Raw genomic sequence first — 19,800 nt, 5'->3', positions numbered from 1 at the left:
CCGGCTCGTGGCTGCCGGCAGCTCTCGGGCAGCGCCGAGTCCCAGATCGAGGTCTCGAGTGACGCAGGGGCGGAGCGGGCCGCCCGCTGCCGGCAGGACCCGGCGAGCAGCAGCTCAGAGACGCTGAGCGAGAGCACTTACCCGCTACGGCCGCCACCCGCCGGGAGGCGGAGGAGGAGAGCCGCTGGCACGGGCTGGTGCGGGCTGCAATCGGCCGTCGGCTACTACTCGGAACGCCAACCGGTGCCAGTCTCCCCGGCTCGCAGCGCCCAGCACCAGGCGGTGGGTGGGCAGGTCGGCCGTGAGATCCACCGGGCGCTGGCGCTGGAGGGCCTGCGGGACTGGTACGCGCGGACGGCAGCAGATGGACACCAGCGGGAGCGGGTGAGCCTGGGCTGGGCGCGCAGGCTCCACCTGACAGGTAAGGGCAATGGCGAACCCCGCTCCGTGGCACCACCTACTGGCCGGAGCCCCCAACTGCAGCGTGACAATGTAACTGTTTACATACAACATTCCCATTCTAAACATAGGAACAGGAGGAGGCCATTCAGCCCCTCGAGCCTGTTACATTAGGAGCAGGAGGAGGCCGTTCAGCCCTTCGAGCCTGTTACATTAGGAACAGGAGGAGGCCATTCAACCCCCTTGAGCCTGTTGCATTAGGAACAGGAGGAAGCCGTTCAGCCCCCTCGAGCCTGTTACATTAGGAACAGGAGGCATTCAGGCCCCCTCGAGCCTGTTACATTAGGAACAGGAGGAGGCCATTCAGCCCCCTCGAGCCTGTTACATTAGGAACAGGAGGAGGCCGTTCAGCCCCCCTTGAGCCTGTTACACAGGAACAGGAGGAGGCCATTCAGCCCCTTAAGCCTGTTATATTAGGAACAGGAGGCCAGTCAGCCCCTCAAGCTTGTTACATTAGGAACAGGAGGAGGCCATTCAGCCCTCGAGCCTGTTACATTAGGAGCAGGAGGAGGCCGTTCAAGCCCTTCGAGCCTGTTACATTAGGAACAGGAGGAAGCCATTCAGCCCCTCGAGCCTGTTACATTAGGAACAGGAGGAGGCCATTCAGCCCCTCGAGCCTGTTACATTAGGAGCAGGAGGAGGCCATTCAGCCCCTCGAGCCTGTTACATTAGGAACAGGAGGAGACCATTCAGCCCCTCGAGCCTGTTACATTAGGAACAGGAGGAGACCATTCAGCCCCTCGAGCCTGTTACATTAGGAACAGGAGGAGGCCATTCAGCCCCTCGAGCCTGTTACATTAGGAACAGGAGGAGGCCATTCAGCCCTTCGAGCCTGTTACATTAGGAACAGGAGGAGACCATTCAGCCCCTCGAGCCTGTTACATTAGGAACAGGAGGAGACCATTCAGCCCCTCGAGCCTGTTACATTAGGAACAGGAGGAGGCCATTCAGCCCTTCGAGCCTGTTACATTAGGAACAGGAGGAGACCATTCAGCCCCTCGAGCCTGTTACATTAGGAACAGGAGGAGGCCATTCAGCCCCTCGAGCCTGTTACATTAGGAACATGAGGAGGCCATTCAGCCCCCTCGAGCCTGTTACATTAGGAACAGGAGGAGGCCGTTCAGCCGTCTCGAGCCTGTTACATTAGGAACAGGAGGAGGCCGTTCAGCCGTCTCGAGTCTGTTACATTAGGAAAAGGAGGAGGCCATTCAGCTGTCTCGAGCCTGTTACATTAGGAACATGAGGAGGCCATTCAGCCCCCTCGAGCCTGTTACATTAGGAACAGGAGGAGGCCGTTCAGCCGTCTCGAGCCTGTTACATTAGGAACAGGAGGAGGCCGTTCAGCCGTCTCGAGTCTGTTACATTAGGAAAAGGAGGAGGCCATTCAGCTGTCTCGAGCCTGTTCTGCTATTCAATCAGATCATGGCTGATCTGTATCCTAATTCCATCCACCCGCCTTGACTCCAATACCCTTAATAGCCATGGCTGGCAACAATCTATCGATTTCAAATTTCAGATTATTAATTGACCTATTGCCTTTTGGGGGGAAGAGAGTTCCATATTTCCCTAACTTCACTCCTGGACGGCCTAGCTCTGATTTTAAGGTCATGTGCCATTGTCCTAGACTCCAGCGGGAGAAGTTTCTCTCTATCTATCTTATCAATTCCTTTCAAAATCCTAAGAACCTCAATTTAATCAGCCCCTTTGACCTTCAATATTCCAGCGTGTACGAGCCTAGTTTATGTCATCTCGCCTTGTCATCCAACCCTTGGAGCCCTGGTAATATTCGGGCTGCACTCCTTCCAAGGCTATGGCCAGACCCCTGTCTGGAGCATAAGAACATAAGAAATAGGAGCAGGAGTAGGCCAATCGGGCCCCTCGAGCCTGCTCCGCCATTCAATAAGATCAGGCTGATCTGATCTGATCCTAACCGCCAATCTACTATCACAGAACCATCTCCTGAACCTAACAGAATTAGACACATGAAATAGGAGCAGGATCAGGCTACACGGCCCCTGGGCCCGTTCTGCTACCCACAGGGCCATGACCGATCCGAACCTAGACTCATGTCCAAATTCCTGCCCGCTCCCCGTAACCCTTAATTCCCTTTACTTCCAGGAAACTGTCTATTTCTGTTTTAAATTTATGTAATGATGTAGCTTCTACAGCTTTTTGGGGCAGCATATTCCATGGACCTACCACCCTCTGAGTGAAGTAGTTCCTCCTCATCTCAGTTTTGAAAGAGCAGCCCCTTATTCTAAGACTATGCCCCCCTAGTTCTAGTTTCAGTCATCATCGGGAACATCCTCCCCGCATCCACCTGATCCAACCCCTTCACAATCTTATATGTCAATAAGATCGCCTCTCATTCTTCTGAACTCCAATGAGTAGAGTCCCAATCTACTCAACCTCTCCTCATATGTCCATCCCCTCATCCCCGGGATTAACCGAGTGAACCTTCTTTGTACTGACTCGAGAGCAAGTATGTCCTTTCTTAAGTATGGACACCAAAACTGTACGCAGTATTCCAGGTGCGGTCCTCACCAATACCTTGTACAACTGAAGCAATACCTCCCTATTTTTATATTCTATATATATATATATTATAGCACTGCCTGCAGTTCTGGCCCCGCACTCCAGGAAAGTGGGGGTGCAATGCAGAGTCACTAGAATGATACCCGGGACTTGAAGGGTTAAATCCCGAGGACAGGTTGCAGAGACTGGGCTTGTATTCTCTCGAGTGTCGAAGATTAAGAACGTGATCTAATTACGGTGTTGAAGATGATTAAAGGAGTCGATCGATCGAGAGAAACTATTTCCTCTGGTGCGGGGGTGGGGGGAGTCCAGAACAAGGGGGCAGAACCTTCAAATTAGAGCCAGGCCGTTCAGGGGTGATGTCAGGAAGCACTTCTTCACACAAAGGCTGGTGGAAATCTGGAACGCTCTGGATGCTGGGGGTCATTTTGAGCTTTCAAGACTGAGATTTGTGTTGGGTAAGGGGATTAAGGGTTACGGAACCATGGCTGGTAACTGGAGTTAAGATGCAGATCAGCCATGCGTGAAATGCACGTTCGTTACTGTGCAATGGTGTCCGGAACGGGAACGGTAGCCTAGTGGTTATCTTACTGGACTAGTAATCCAGAGAGGCCTGGACTAATGATCCAGCGATCCCACCACGGCAGCTGGAGGAATTTAAATTCAGTTAATGAAATGAATCCGGAGTATAAAGCTAATATCAGTAATGGTGACCATGAAACTATCGGATTGTTGTAAACAACCCACCTGGTTCATTGATGTCCTTTTTAGAGAAGGAAATCTACCGCCCTTACCCGGTCTGGCCTGACTCCAGATCCACAGCAATGTGGTTGACTCTTAACGAGCCACTCAATTGTAAACAACCGCTACCACCTTCACCACACGGACTGCAGCGGTTCAAGAAGGCGGCTGACCACCACCTTCTCAAGGGGCGATTAGGGAATGGGCAATAAATGCTGGCCTTGCCAGCGATGCCCACATCCCTAATTGGGAGAGGGGACCTGGCATACACGAGTGGGTGGGCTGCAGTAACGTTCAGCTCCTGTACTCCCATTCTCCGCTCCCCCCCCCCCTCTAGCCCATGCCAGCCACGTGCTGAGTTACTGGGCTCCGCCAAGCCCGCCCCTGGAAGTCAAAGGTGGTGGTGGGGTGGGTGGGAGAATGACATTAGCATGCCCGACTGAATTTGCACCCGCAGTTCTGCGTCCCATCACCGGGTGGCAGCGCTGTCCTGTCAAAGAACAAACTTTGCATTTCTATAGCACCTGTCACCACCTCGGCGGTGACTCACAGCCAGTGAAGCACCTTTGAACTCCGATTCCGGTTGCTCTGTACGGAACTGCAGCCGGCCATGTTGCGCACAGCAAGAGCCCACAAACAGCAATGAGATGCTGACTGGCGAATCTGTATTTCTCCGGTGGGTGTTAATTGAGGGAGAAGTGTTGGCCCCAGGACACCGGGGAGAACCCCCACCCCGACTTTACTTCCAATAGTGGCCGTAGAATCCTCGAGCCCCATAACCCAGGCCTGACACTCCCCCGGTGCTGGTACTGAGGGAGCGCCGCACTGTCGGAGGGTGGTACTGAGGGAGCGCCGCACTGTCGGAGGGGCGGTACTGAGGGAGCGCCGCACTGTCGGAGGGGCAGTACTGAGGGAGCGCCGCACTGTCGGAGGGGCAGTACTGAGGGAGCGCCGCACTGTCGGAGGGGCAGGACTGAGGGGAGCGCCGCACTGTCGGAGGGGCAGTACTGAGGGAGCGCCGCACTGTCGGAGGGGCAGTACCGAGGGAGCGCCGCACTGTCGGAGGGGCAGTACTGAGGGAGCGCCGCACTGTCGGAGGGGCGGTACTGAGGGAGCGCCGCACTGTCGGAGGGGCGGTACTGAGGGAGCGCCGCACTGTCGGAGGGGCAGTACTGAGAGAGCGCCGCACTGTCGGAGGGGCGGTACTGAGGGAGCGCCGCACTGTCGGAGGGGCGGGTACTGAGGGAGCGCCGCACTGTCGGAGGGGCGGTACTGAGGGAGCGCCGCACTGTCGGAGGGGCGGTACTGAGGGAGCGCCGCACTGTCGGAGGGGCAGTTCCGAGGGAGCGCCGCACTGTCGGAGGGGCAGTACTGAGGGAGCGCCGCGCTGTCGGAGGGGCAGTACTGAGGGAGTGCCGCACTGTCGGAGGGGCAGTACTGAGGGAGTGCCGCACTGTCGGAGGGGCAGTACTGAGGGAGTGCCGCACTGTCGGAGGGACGGTACTGAGGGAGCACCGCACTGTCGGAGGGCAGTACTGAGGGAGCGCCGCACTGTGGGAGGGGCAGTACTGAGGGAGTGCCGCACTGTCGGAGGGGCGGTACTGAGGGAGCGCCGCGCTGTCGGAGGGGCGGTACTGAGGGAGCGCCGCACTGCCGGAGGGGCGGGTTACTGAGGGAGCGCCGCACTGTCGGAGGAGCGGTACTGAGGGAGCACCGCACTGTCGGAGGGGCGGTACTGAGGGAGCGCCACACTGTCGGAGGAGCGGTACTGAGGGAGCACCGCACTGTCGGAGGGCAGTACTGAGGGAGCGCCGCACTGTCGGAGGGGCGGTACTGAGGGAGCGCCGCACTGTCGGAGGGGCGGTACTGAAGGAGCGCCGCACTGTCGGAGGGGCAGTACTGAGAGAGCGCCGCACTGTCGGAGGGCGGTACCTGAGGGAGCGCCGCACTGTCGGAGGGGCGGTACTGAGGGAGCGCCGCACTGTCGGAGGGGCGGTACTGAGGGAGCGCCGCACTGTCGGAGGGGCGGTACTGAGGGAGCGCCGCACTGTCGGAGGGGCAGTACCGAGGGAGCGCCGCACTGTCGGAGGGGCAGTACTGAGGGAGCGCCGCGCTGTCGGAGGGGCAGTACTGAGGGAGTGCCGCACTGTCGGAGGGGCAGTACTGAGGGAGTGCCGCACTGTCGGAGGGGCAGTACTGAGGGAGTGCCGCACTGTCGGAGGGACGGTACTGAGGGAGCACCGCACTGTCGGAGGGGCAGTACTGAGGGAGCGCCGCACTGTGGGAGGGGCAGTACTGAGGGAGTGCCGCACTGTCGGAGGGGCGGTACTGAGGAAGCGCCGCGCTGTCGGAGGGGCGGTACTGAGGGAGCGCCGCACTGCCGGAGGGGCGGTACTGAGGGAGCGCCGCACTGTCGGAGGAGCGGTACTGAGGGAGCACCGCACTGTCGGAGGGGCGGTACTGAGGGAGCGCCACACTGTCGGAGGAGCGGTACTGAGGGAGCACCGCACTGTCGGAGGGGCAGTACTGAGGGAGCGCCGCACTGTCGGAGGGGCGGTACTGAGGGAGCGCCGCACTGCCGGAGGGGCGGTACTGAGGGAGCGCCGCACTGTCGGAGGGGCAGTACTGAGGGAGCGCCGCACTGTCGGAGGGGCGGTACTGAGGGAGCGCCGCACTGTCAGAGGGGCAGTACTGAGGGAGCGCCGCACTGTCGGAGGGGCGGTACTGAGGGAGCGCCACACTGTCGGAGGGGCGGTACTGAGGGAGTGTCGGAGGGGCAGTACTGAGGGAGTGTCGGAGGGGCAGTACTGAGGGAGCGCCACACTGTCGGAGGAGCGGTACTGAGGGAGCACCGCACTGTCGGAGGGGCAGTACTGAGGGAGCGCCGCACTGTTGGAGGGGCGGTACTGAGGGAGCGCTGCACTGTCGGAGGGGCAGTACTGAGGGAGTGCCACACTGTTGGAGATGCCGTCTTTCAGTTGAAATGTTAAACCCAAGGACCCCCTCGATTGTGCTCCCAGGTGGAGGGTTGCGGGGCTGGTGTGTGCTGTTGTCTGGGTTGGGCAGGAGTGGGTCCTGCACTCTCTTTGACCCGGGGGAGGTGTGGGGGGTTGTGCAGTCGGCATCTGCCTCCCCTCGGCCGTTGACGGTTTCTTTTTCCGCTCCACAGGTGCTGTTCGACCCGTCTATTCACCCGCGAGCCCCCGGGTGAACTGGGAGAACTGGCGGAGACCGACGGGGGCGCCACAGGGGACTGGGGTCACAACCCGGGGTCGCTGGTGTGACCCGCCTTGCTGACGGGACGGCGGAGCCAGGATGGGGGGGCGAGGGCTCCGACGGGGAGTGTGGGCGCAGAGGACGCTGGGATTTCCCGGTCTGCGATGTCTCCGGGGCAACTGAGGGCGGAGTCGCTTACGGACTGCAGCCCGTGTAACCGGGCTTGGTGACGGAGCGCGGTGGGCGGTCAGAGGGACCAAGGGGAATCCAACTGAGGCACAGGCACCCTCTCGTCACCCTCTGAGGGGCGGCCTGCTGATGTTACGGTGACTTTCACTGTGACACCCTGCCCGCGCCCCGTTAACTCTGTCTTTGACTCCTCCCCTTTGCCCACACAGCCCTTGAACCAGGTCCCCCGCTGACGGCTGTTACCTCCTCCCCATCACCCATTAACCCCTGCCCATTGCCCTGTAACCCTCGTAAACTTCACTAAACTCTGCCCTTTAACCCCCACACGTAACACACTCCATCCCACTGCCCTTTAACCCCGCACACTTCACTGACTCCATCCCACTGCCCTTTAACCCCGCACACTTCAGACTCCATCCCACTGCCCTTTAACCCCGCACACTTCACTGACTCCATCCCACTGCCCTTTAACCCCCGCTCACTTCACTTTAGCTCCACCCCGACTGTCCTTTGGCCCTGCTCCTCTCCCCCCCCCACCGCACTCAACTGTGTTGAGTTAGCTGTGTGTGTACCGGGTGCGGTGCTGAGCCCCACACACCCACACGGAGCAGGAAGGGCCCAGGTTCCAGGCTGGGCCTGTGCTGAATTGGCTGCTCTCAACCGATGCAGGCGTTGGTGGTGGGTGGGGTTGCTACAGTTGGCCTCAGCACCCCCGGGTGGGGGGGGGGGGATAGAATCGGGCAGGCTTCTACTCTCAGTGACACTCTGACCCCCCCCACAGGTGCAGGCGCTGTTGTCACGGAGACCGCGGAGGGCGGCCAGGCCTTCGGCCCACCACCAGCTTGGCGCGACCGGCGAGCCGGGGCGCGTCACCGTCATCTCCTTCCCACCGAACGTGCCTTGCGCCCGGCCCTTCATCTTCCCCCCCCACCCACCCCACTGGGCTGAATGGCCACGCAGTATTTCCAGCTTTGACTGGACCCACCCCCCCTGCTTCCGATTCCTCTCCCACCCACCCCAACAGTGCAGCACCGGTGATGGGGTCGAAGTCGGTGCCGACACTCGGCTGATCGACCGGGTCTGGCTTCGCGCTTTGGCTCCTGTTCCCGACCCTGCTGTTCAGGATGAAATGTGTACTGTATTTAATGTTGTATAGAGAAATATACTGTCATCTTTTTTCAGACTCAGACTCTTGTATATGAAGCATATATTTTCTCCGTTAAATTGGCCGAGAGGCTCGTGTTTATAAACCAATCAGAATAAACTTCTAACCAATTCAATTCAATTTTATTTGTCATATATGCAGCAGACGTGTGTACTGCACAATGAAATGTTGATTTTTACGAGTCCACCCAACAATAACCTGCAGTGACGAACTGCGTCTGACCTGCTCCTTGTTACCGAGAAACTGCGAGGGGGGGCGGGAGTGGCGAGACTGTCAGCAGGGGATACGGACACCCCTTCGGAGCGAAGACTAGATCCATCGGAACGTCCTGGTTTAGTTCGTTTTTAGTCTGATGCGTTTACACAGAAGTTACAGCCCAGAAACAGGCCGTTCGGCCCCTCTGCTCCGTGCCAGTGTTCCTGCTCCACACCAGCCTCCTCCCGCCCCCTCTCCATTTCACCCCATCACCGTATCCTTCGATTCCTTTCTCCTTCATGTGTTTATCCAGCTTCCCCTTAAATGCATCTACGCTATTCGCCTCGACCACCCCCTGTGGTAGCGAGTTCCACATTCTCACCACTCTCTGGGGAAAGAAGTTTCTCCTGAATTCCCCATTGGATTTATTAGTGACTCTCTTATATTGATGGCCCCTGGTTCTGGTCTCTCCCACAAGTGGAGACATCTTCTCTACGTCTACCCTATCGAAACCCCTTCATAATCTTAAAGACCTCGATCGGGTCACCCCTCAGCCTTCTCTTTTCTACAGAAAGGAGTCCCAGCCTGTTCAATCTTTCCTGATAGTTATAATATCTCATTTCTGCTATCATCCTGGTCAATCTTTTTTGCACCTTCTCCAGTGTCTCTATATCCTTTTTATAATATGGAGACCAGAACTGTGCACAGTGCTCCAGGTGTGATATGGAGACCGGAACTGTGCACAGTGCTCCAAGTGTGATATGGAGACCAGAACTGTGCACAGTGCTCCAAGTGTGATATGGAGACCGGAACTGTGCACAGTGCTCCAAGTGTGATATGGTGACCAGAACTGTGCACAGTGCTCCAAGTGTGATATGGAGACCAGAACTGTGCACAGTGCTCCAAGTGTGATATGGAGACCAGAACTGTGCACAGTGCTCCAAGTGTGATATGGAGACCAGAACTGTGCACAGTGCTCCAAGTGTGATATGGAGACCAGAACTGTGCACAGTGCTCCAAGTGTGATATGGAGACCAGAACTGTGCACAGTGCTCCAAGTGTGATATGGAGACCAGAACTGTGCACAGTGCTCCAAGTGTGATATGGAGAGCAGAACTGTGCACAGTGCTCCAAGTGTGATATGGAGACCAGAACTGTGCACAGTGCTCCAAGTGTGATATGGAGACCAGAACTGTACACAGTGCTCCAAGTGTGATATGGAGACCAGAACTGTGCACAGTGCTCCAAGTGTGATATGGAGACCAGAACTGTGCACAGTGCTCCAAGTGTGATATGGAGACCAGAACTGTGCACAGTGCTCCAAGTGTGATATGGAGACCAGAACTGTGCACAGTGCTCCAAGTGTGATATGGAGACCAGAACTGTGCGCAGTGCTCCAAGTGTGATATGGAGACCAGAACTGTGCACAGTGCTCCAAGTGTGATATGGAGACCAGAACTGTGCACAGTGCTCCAAGTGTGATATGGAGACTAGAACTGTGCACAGTGCTCCAAGTGTGATATGGAGACCAGAACTGTGCACAGTGCTCCAAGTGTGATATGGAGACCAGAACTGTACACAGTGCTCTGTGTGATATGGAGACCAGAACTGTGCACAGTGCTCCAAGTGTGATATGGAGAGCAGAACTGTGCGCAGTGCTTCAAGTGTGATATGGAGACCAGAACTGTACACAGTGCTCCGTGTGATATGGAGACCAGAACTGTGCACAGTGCTCCAAGTGTGATATGGAGACCAGAACTGTGCACAGTGCTCCAAGTGTGATATGGAGACCAGAACTGTGCGCAGTGCTTCAAGTGTGATATGGAGACCAGAACTGTGTACAGTATTCCAAGTGTGATATGGAGACCAGAACTGTGCGCAGTGCTTCAAGTGTGATATGGAGACCAGAACTGTGCGCAGTGCTTCAAGTGTGATATGGAGACCAGAACTGTGCACAGTGCTCCAAGTGTGATATGGAGACCAGAACTGTGCACAGTGCTCCGTGTGATATGGAGACCAGAACTGTGCACAGTGCTCCAAGTGTGGTCTAACCCCGGATCCATACAAGAAAATGCATTCAAAATGGCTCCTGCAACTGGTTTTAAAAAGAAATTATTCTTGTGATTGGGCATCGCTGGCGAGGCCAGCATTTATTGCCCATCCCTAGTTGCCCTTGAGAAGGTGGTGGTGAGCCGCCTTCTTGAACCGCTGCAGTCCGTGTGGTGAAGGTGCTCCCACAGCGCTGTTAGGGAGGAAGTTCCAGGATTTTGACCCAGCGACGATGAAGGAACGGCCGATATATTTCCAAGTCAGGATGGTGTGTGTGACTCGGAGGGGAACTTGGAGGTGGTGGTGTTCCCGTGCGCCTGCTGCCCTTGTCCTTCTAGGTGGAAGAGGTCGCGGGTTTGGGAGGTGCTGCCGAAGAAGCCTTGGTGAGTTGCTTCAGTGCATCTTGTAGATGGTCCACACTGCAGCCACGGTGCGCCGGTGGCGGAGGGAGTGAATGTTATATATGATCTGTTAGAAACTAGTCGAAAGAATCTCTTAATAGACATACGTTACGATTGCAAAGGCAAAATACTGCAGATGCTGGAAATCTGAAATAAAAACAGAAAATGCTGGAAACGCTCAGCAGGTCAGGCAGCTTCTGTGGAGAGAGAAACAGAGTTAACGTTTCAGGTCGATGACTTTTCGTCAGAACTGGAAATGTTAGATATTTAACAGTTTCTAAGCAAGTACAGGGGCAGGGAAAGGGGGGGAGGGGAGGAAAGAACTAAAGGGAAAGTCTGTGATCGGATGGAAGGTAGGAGAGATTAAAGGACAAAAGTGAATGGTAATGGGACCAGTAATGAGAACAAAAGATGGGTCTAGAGGAGGTGTAAAGGCAACGGCAGGAACATTACCAGCAACTGTTGTCTGAAAAAATCAAATCCAAATCAAATCAACTTCTATTGTCATTGTTAGTGCACAAGTGCAGTACAACGAAATGTAGGCTTGCGGCTCCCGAGAGTGTACATTTAGATTAAGACATTTAAACATTCAACATACATTTAGCTTGTAATACATTAACATAAATATAACCATAATAAAGTGCATCGGCAGATGTGCAGGCTTTAGTGTTTATTTGTGGAGTTCAGTAGGATGACAGCCCTGGGAAAGAAGCTGTTCCTAAATCTGGTCGTACGGGTGCGAATGCATCTGTAGCGTCTCCCAGATGGCAGGAGGGCGAACAGACTGTGGCTGGGGTGGGTAGGGCCTTTGATGATGGACCGTGACCTCTGTAGACAGCGTTTCTGGTATATGTGCTCTATGGTCGGTAGCCGGGTGCCGGTAATGCGTTGGGCAGTTTTGACTACCCGCTGCAGGGCTTTCCGGTCATAGTAGCTACAGCTGCCATACCATACTGTGATACAGTTCGTCAGGATGCTCTCTATAGTGCAGCGGTAAAAGTTAGAGAGGATCAGGGGTGACAGGTTACATCCCTTGTAGTCTGAAATTGTTGAACTCGATGTTGAATCCGGAAGGGTGTAAAGTGCCTAACTGAAAGATGAGGTGCTGTTCCTCGAGATTCCGTTGAGCTTCATTGGAACAGTGTGAGAGGCCGAGGACCGAGAGGTCCGAGCGGGAGTGGGGCGGCGAATTAAAGTGACAGGCGACCGGAAGCTCGGGTCCCCCTTGCGGGCTGAACGGAGGCGTTCCGCAAAGCGGTCGCCCAATTTAGGTTTGGTCTCCCCAGGGTAGAGGAAACTGGGTAAATTTTGAACTTCCGACCCTGTCCATCACCAAGACTGCCTCCTTGCACCTCCATAATATCACCCATCTCCCCCCCCCCCCCCCCCCCCCAATCTGGTGCTGAAACCCTCATCCGTGCCTCGTCCGTAATAGACTCGTGAGCAAAACTGAAACCCATGGAATTAAAGGGACACTGGCAGCATGGATACAAAATTGGGTAAGGGGCTGAAAGCAGAGAGTGGTGGTCATAGCGTCATAGGAGGAGGCCATTCGGCCCATCGAGTCCGTGCCGGCTCTCTGTAGAGCAATCCAGTCAGTCCCATTCCCCCGCTCTATCCCCTTAGTCCTGCAAGTTTATTCCCCTCGAGTGCCTATCCAGTCTCCCCTTGAAAACATTGAGGGGAGAAATTGGGTGGAGCCGCAAAGGGGACGCCAAGCTCGCCTGCGCGCCAGATTTAGCGCAGCGTTTGGAGCAGCAGCGATCGCCGGAAATTCAGCTTGAGCGCCGCAAGAGGGACACGGGGGCGAGGCTCGAGGCGCTCCGCGTCCCTCTTAGGGCGCTGAAACTGAATATCGCAGCGCAAACGTGCCGCAGCGCCACACACCGCGGCACGCCGTGCTGCGGTACTGCAGGCCTTCCTCCCATTCTTAAGGGGGAGGGGCCTGCACCAGCGTGATGAGCGATCGCGAGCGCCGGCAAAAGAGCCCGGCACCGAGGAGAGGTGCCGGGCTCTCGGAAAACAGCCGGCAATGCCGCGGGGGGAGATCAGCAGGCTGGGGACTGAGCCGCTGGCAGGCGGCCGCCGAAAAAAATGGCCGCCCCGCACCTCCACCTTCATTTGCGCCACTGCCGCCACAGGTAGGCCCCGTGAACCGGGCGCGATTAGCGAGCGGCGCTACAGAGGCGGTCACTGCCAAATATCACGATCGGGGCAGTAGCGGGACGCTGCGCACACCGATGACGTCATCGGTGGCGGCGCAGCGCAACAGGCTAACGCCACCATTAGCGCCCCAGCTAAATATCGCGGGAGGCGCGGCCAGTGGCGCTAAAGCCACTGAGTGCCCCCTTCAGGCGCTAACCTGGTGGCGCAGCCCACCGAATTTCTAGGCCTGAGTGTCTCCACTTCCACCACTTCCATCGGCAGCGAGCTCCAGGTCCTCACCACTCGCTGCGTAAAAAAGTTTTTCCCTCACATCCCCCCGTATCTCTTGCCCAAAACCTTAAATCTGTGTCCCCTAGTCCTTGTACCATCAACTAGTGGGAACAGCCTTTCCCCGTCTAGCCTATCCAAACCCGTCATAATCTTGTACACCTCGATCAAATCACCCCTCAACCTCCTTTGCTCTAATGACAACAAATCCAGCTTCTCCAACCTGTCCTTGTAGCTAAGATCCCCCATCCCCGGAACCATTCTGGTAAATCTCCTCCGCACCCTCTCGAGGGCCTTCACATCCTTCCTAAAGTGTGGTGACCAGAACTGGACGTAATACTCCAGTTGTGGCCTAACCAGTGCTTTATAAAGGTTCAGCATAACTCCTCTACTTTTGTACTCAATACCTCTATTTATGAAGCCTAAGATCCCATATGCTTTGTTAACCACTCTTTCAATCTGTCCCGCCACCTTCAGGGACCGATGCCCATTAACTCCCAGGTCCCGCTGTCCCTGCACACTCTTTTAAAACTGTGCCATTAAATGTATATTGCCTCTCCCTGTTCCTTCTGCCAAAATGCATCGCCTCACACTTCTCTGTATTAAACTCCATCTGCCACTTGTCTGCCCATTCTGCTAGCCTTTCGATGTCCTGTTGCAGTCGATTGGTATCATCCTCACTGTTTGCCACACCCCCACATTTGGTGTCATCGGCAAATTTAGAAATTCTACTGTGTTCCAATATCCAGGTCATTTATATATATATATATACTAGCTGGAGTGCCCGGCGGTGCCGAGGCTTTTTCGAGGGCATGTTGTTGTTGGAAGAGAGAGAGAGAGCGACTGGGGGGGGGAAGAGAGAGAGCGACTGGGGGGGGGGAAGAGAGAGAGCGAACTGGGGGGGGGAAGAGAGAGAGCGACTGGGGGGGGGGGGGGGAGAAGAGAGAGAGCGACTGGGGGGGCAAGAGAGAGAGCGACTGGGGGGCAAGAGAGAGAGCGACTGGGGGGGGCAAGAGAGAGAGCGACTGGGGGGGGGCAAGAGAGAGAGCGACTGGGGGGGGGCAAGAGAGAGAGCGACGGGGGGGGCAAGAGAGAGCGACTGGGGGGGGCAAGAGAGAGCGCGACTGGGGGGGGAAGAGAGCGACTGGGGGGGAAGAGAGAGAGCGCGACGGGGGGGAAGGTGGCCCGATGGACCCCTGCGAAGGAAGAAGGTAAGCTCTCCCACCCCCTCACTCTTTCCCTCCCTGTCCCACCCCTTCACTCTTTCCCTCCCTCACCCTCTCTCTCCCTCCCCCGTCTCTCCCTGCTTTACTCTCCCTCCCCCTCTCCTCACGCTCTCCCTCCCCGTCTCTCCCTGCTTTACTCTCTCTCCCTCCCTCCCCATCTCTCGCTCCCCTCCCCCCACCCTCTCGCACCCCTCCCCCACCCTCTCGCTCCCCTCCCCCACCCCCCTCTCGCTCCCCTCCCCCACCCCCTCTCGCTCCCCTCCCCCACCCTCTCTCGCTCCCCTCCCCCACCCTCTCTCGCTCCCCTCCCCCCCACCCTCTCTCGCTCCCCTCCCCCACCCTCTCATCGCTCCCCTCCCCCACCCTCTCTCGCTCCCCTCCCCCACCCTCTCTCGCTCCCCTCCCCCACCCTCTCTCGCTCCCCTCCCCCACCCTCTCTCGCTCCCCTCCCCCACCCTCTCTCGCTCCCCTCCCCCACCCTCTCTCCCTCCCCCACCCTCTCTCCCTCCCCCACCCTCTCTCCCTCCCCCACCCTCTCTCGCTCCCCCACCCTCTCTCGCTCCCCCACCCTCTCTCGCTCCCCCACCCTCTCTCGCTCCCCCACCCTCTCTCGCTCCCCCACCCTCTCTCGCTCCCCCACCCTCTCTCGCTCCCCCACCCTCTCTCTCGCTCCCCCCACCCTCTCTCGCTCCCCCACCCTCTCTCGCTCCCCCACCCTCTCTCGCTCCCCCACCCTCTCTCGCTCCCCCACCCTCTCTCGCTCCCCCACCCTCTCTCGCTCCCCCACCCTCTCTCGCTCCCCCACCCTCTCTCGCTCCCCCACCCTCTCTCGCTCCCCCACCCCTCTCTCGCTCCCCCACCCTCTCTCGCTCCCCCACCCTCTCTCGCTCCCCCACCCTCTCTCGCTCCCCCACCCTCTCTCGCTCCCCCACCCTCTCTCGCTCCCCCACCCTCTCTCGCTCCCCCACCCTCTCTCGCTCCCCCACCCTCTCTCGCTCCCCCACCCTCTCTCGCTCCCCCACCCTCTCTCGCTCCCCCACCCTCTCTCGCTCCCCCACCCTCTCTCGCTCCCCCACCCTCTCTCGCTCCCCCCACCCTCTCTCGCTCCCCCACCCTCTCTCGCTCCCCCACCCTCTCTCGCTCCCCCACCCTCTCTCGCTCCCCCACCCTCTCTCGCTCCCCCACCCTCTCTCGCTCCCCCACCCTCTCTCGCTCCCCCACCCTCTCTCGCTCCCCCACCCTCTCTCGCTCCCCCACCCTCTCTCGCTCCCCCACCCTCTCTCGCTCCCCCACCCTCTCTCGCTCCCCCACCCTCTCTCGCTCCCCCCACCCTCTCTCGCTCCCCCACCCTCTCTCGCTCCCCCCACCCTCTCTCGCTCCCCCACCCTCTCTCGCTCCCCCACCCTCTCTCGCTCCCCCACCCTCTCTCGCTCCCCCACCCTCTCTCGCTCCCCCACCCTCTCTCGCTCCCCCACCCCTCTCTCGCTCCCCCACCCTCTCTCGCTCCCCCCACCCTCTCTCGCTCCCCCACCCTCTCTCGCTCCCCCACCCTCTCTCGCTCCCCCACCCTCTCTCGCTCCCCCACCCTCTCTCGCTCCCCCACCCTCTCTCGCTCCCCCCACCCTCTCTCGCTCCCCCACCCTCTCTCGCTCCCCCACCCTCTCCCCCTCCCCACCCTCTCTCGCTCCCCTCCCCCACCCTCTCTCGCTCCCCTCCCCCACCCTCTCTCGCTCCCCTCCCCCACCCTCTCTCGCTCCCCTCCCCCACCCTCTCTCGCTCCCCTCCCCCACCCTCTCTCGCTCCCCTCCCCCACCCTCTCTCGCTCCCCTCCCCCACCCTCTCTCGCTCCCCTCCCCCACCCTCTCTCGCTCCCCTCCCCCACCCTCTCTCGCTCCCCTCCCCACCCTCTCTCGCTCCCCTCCCCCACCCTCTCTCGCTCCCCTCCCCCACCCTCTCTCGCTCCCCTCCCCCACCCTCTCTCGCTCCCCTCCCCCACCCTCTCTCGCTCCCCTCCCCCACCCTCTCTCGCTCCCCTCCCCCACCCTCTCTCGCTCCCCTCCCCCACCCTCTCTCTCGCTCCCCTCCCCCACCCTCTCTCGCTCCCCTCCCCCACCCTCTCTCGCTCCCCTCCCCCACCCTCTCTCGCTCCCCTCCCCCACCCTCCTCTCGCTCCCCTCCCCCACCCTCTCTCGCTCCCCTCCCCCACCCTCTCTCGCTCCCCTCCCCCCACCCTCTCTCGCTCCCCTCCCCCACCCTCTCTCGCTCCCCTCCCCCACCCTCTCTCGCTCCCCTCCCCCACCCTCTCTCGCTCCCCTCCCCCACCCTCTCTCGCTCCCCCTCCCCCACCCTCTCTCGCTCCCCCTCCCCCACCCTCTCTCGCTCCCCTCCCCCACCCTCTCTCGCTCCCCTCCCCACCCCTCCTCTCGCTCCCCTCCCCCACCCTCTCTCGCTCCCCCACCCTCTCTCGCTCCCCACCCTCTCTCGCTCCCCCACCCTCTCTCGCTCCCCCACCCTCTCTCGCTCCCCCACCCTCTCTCGCTCCCCACCCTCTCTCGCTCCCCCACCCTCTCTCGCTCCCCCACCCTCTCTCGCTCCCCCCACCCTCTCTCGCTCCCCCACCTCTCTCGCTCCCCCCCCCTCTCTCGCCTCCCTCCCCTCTCTCGCTCCCCTCCCCTCTCTCGCTCCCCTCCCCTCTCTCGCTCCCCTCCCCTCTCTCGCTCCCCTCCCCTCTCTCGCTCCCTCCCTCTCTCGCTCCCCTCCCCTCTCTCGCTCCCCTCCCCTCTCTCGCTCCCCTCCCCTCTCTCGCTCCCCTCCCCTCTCTCGCTCCCCTCCCCCTCTCTCGCTCCCCTCCCCTCTCTCGCTCCCCTCCCCCTCTCTCGCTCCCCTCCCCTCTCTCGCTCCCCTCCCCTCTCTCGCTCCCTCCCCTCTCTCGCTCCCCTCCCCTCTCTCGCTCCCCTCCCCTCTCTCGCTCCCCTCCCCTCTCTCGCTCCCCTCCCCTCTCTCGCTCCCCTCCCCTCTCTCGCTCCCCTCCCCTCTCTCGCTCCCCTCCCCTCTCTCGCTCCCCTCCCCTCTCTCGCTCCCCTCCCCTCTCTCGCTCCCCTCCCCTCTCTCGCTCCCCTCCCCTCTCTCGCTCCCCTCCCCTCTCTCGCTCCCCTCCCCTCTCTCGCTCCCCTCCCCTCTCTCGCTCCCCTCCCCTCTCTCGCTCCCCTCCCCTCTCTCGCTCCCCTCCCCTCTCTCGCTCCCCTCCCCTCTCTCGCTCCCCTCCCCTCTCTCGCTCCCCTCCCCTCTCTCGCTCCCCTCCCCTCTCTCGCTCCCCTCCCCTCTCTCGCTCCCCTCCCCTCTCTCGCTCCCCTCCCCTCTCTCAGCTCCCCTCCCCTCTCTCTCGCTCCCCTCCCCCTCTCTCGCTCCCTCCCCCTCTCTCGCTCCCCTCCCCCACCCTCTCTCGCTCCCCTCCCCACCCTCTCTCGCTCCCCCTCCCCCACCCTCTCTCGCTCCCCTCCCCCACCCTCTCTCGCTCCCCTCCCCCACCCTCTCTCGCTCCCCTCCCCCACCCTCTCTCGCTCCCTCCCCACCCTCTCTCGCTCCCCTCCCCACCCTCTCTCGCTCCCCTCCCCACCCTCTCTCGCTCCCCTCCCCACCCTCTCTCGCTCCCCTCCCCACCCTCTCTCGCTCCCCTCCCCACCCTCTCTCGCTCCCCTCCCCACCCTCTCTCGCTCCCCTCCCCACCCTCTCTCGCTCCCCTCCCCCACCCTCTCTCGCTCCCCTCCCCACCCTCTCTCGCTCCCCTCCCCACCCTCTCTCCCCCCCACCCTCCCTCTCTCTCTCCCCCCACCCTCCCTCTCTCTCTCCCCCACCCTCCCTCTCTCTCTCCCCCACCCTCCCTCTCTCTCTCCCCCCCACCCTCCCTCTCTCTCTCCCCCCACACCTCCCTCTCTCTCTCCCCCCCACCCTCCCTCTCTCTCTCCCCCCCACCCTCCCTCTCTCTCTCCCCCCCACCTCCCTCTCTCTCCCCCCCACCCTCCCTCTCTCTCTCCCCCCCACCCTCCCTCTCTCTCCCCCCCTCTCTCTCCCCCCACCCTCCCTCTCTCTCTCCCCCCACCCTCCCTCTCTCTCTCCCCCCACCCTCCCTCTCTCCCCCCACCCTCTCTCTCTCCCCCCCTCTCTCTCTCCCCCCCCACCCTCTCTCTCTCTCCCTCCCCCCACCCTCTCTCTCTCTCTCTCCCTCCCCCCACCCACCTCTCTCTCTCTCCCTCCCCCCCACCCTCTCTCTCTCTCTCCCTCCCCCCACCCTCTCTCTCTCTCTCTCCCCTCCCCCCACCCTCTCTCTCTCCCCTCCTCTCCTCCTCCCTCTCACCACCTCCCTACCCCCTTCCTCCCTCTCCTCCCCCCTCTCTCTCCCCCCCTCTCACTCTCCCTCTCCCCTGCCCGAGCCCTCATCCCCCGCTCCAATCCCTCTTTCCGCCCCCGGGGCCCGGGCCTCGGCACCTGGATGAACGCGTTCCCTCGGCCGTCACCCTGATGCTGTTGGCCGAGGCGAACACCCGCAAAGACATGGCCCAACGAGTCCAGCGCCCCGGTCAGCTCGAGGTCCGCAGCCGCTGTTCGGCCGCAGGCCACAAAGCACCCGAGGCCGGCGATGGCTCCACGGAGCTCCGTGCCGCCCCACGCACTGACATGGCCCCACCCTCCCGAGCTGGCTTGAAGAGCGCCGATTGCGGCTGAGAGAGATGGCCGGCGGGCCCGGTTGCCGGGGTAACCCTTCCCGCTCTCCAAGCCCCCGCCCGAGATCAGCACCTCCCGAGAGCCCCGCCCGAGCCGAGCGGGGGAGAGAGACGCCGCGTCTCAGCTGCTCCTGTTGCGCACGCACCCTTTACTAAGGTAGCGGCGCTCGGCTGAGGCCCGCCTCTCCAGTCTTCACAAAGATGGCGGCGATCAGGGGCCGCTTGTTGACTGGGGCCGGGAGGTGCCTAGCTCGGGCGTGGGTGCGGAGGAGAGGCCGAGGCTTCGAGGCCTACCTGGAAAAACGGGGAAAGGTAGGAAAATTAATGAGATTAGATCAAAAGATTTAGGAAGTAATTAACTTTTTAAAAAAACAATGTGTGTTTTAAAAGCAACGTTTTTTGAAAGACGCAGAAAGCGGGAAAAAGAAAAGTTTGGAATCAAGATGGCGGCGACTCACCTCGGTTCAGAA

General features: G+C 60.1%; 2 protein-coding genes across 2 annotated transcripts in view; both read left to right on the top strand.

Annotated features, from left to right (window-relative positions):
- LOC147086661 (uncharacterized) overlaps nucleotides 1–19,800 on the top strand; it is a 730,919-nt gene that overhangs the window by 635,375 nt on the left and 75,744 nt on the right. The gene's annotated exons all lie outside the window — the stretch shown is intronic.
- Nucleotides 7–8,420, top strand: LOC147086662 (uncharacterized; the record flags this gene model as incomplete). Its single annotated transcript, XM_085978796.1, has 2 exons — nucleotides 7–421; nucleotides 6,905–8,420. Coding segments are annotated over 2 exons (543 nt in total), but the record flags the coding sequence as incomplete, so codon positions are not given.

Source organism: Somniosus microcephalus, unplaced genomic scaffold, assembly GCF_052327205.1.
Source record: "Somniosus microcephalus isolate GS21.2 unplaced genomic scaffold, FLI_Smic_1.0 unresolved_chr7, whole genome shotgun sequence".
NCBI lineage: Eukaryota > Metazoa > Chordata > Chondrichthyes > Squaliformes > Somniosidae > Somniosus > Somniosus microcephalus.
This window is presented reverse-complemented; position numbering and strand designations above follow the sequence as displayed.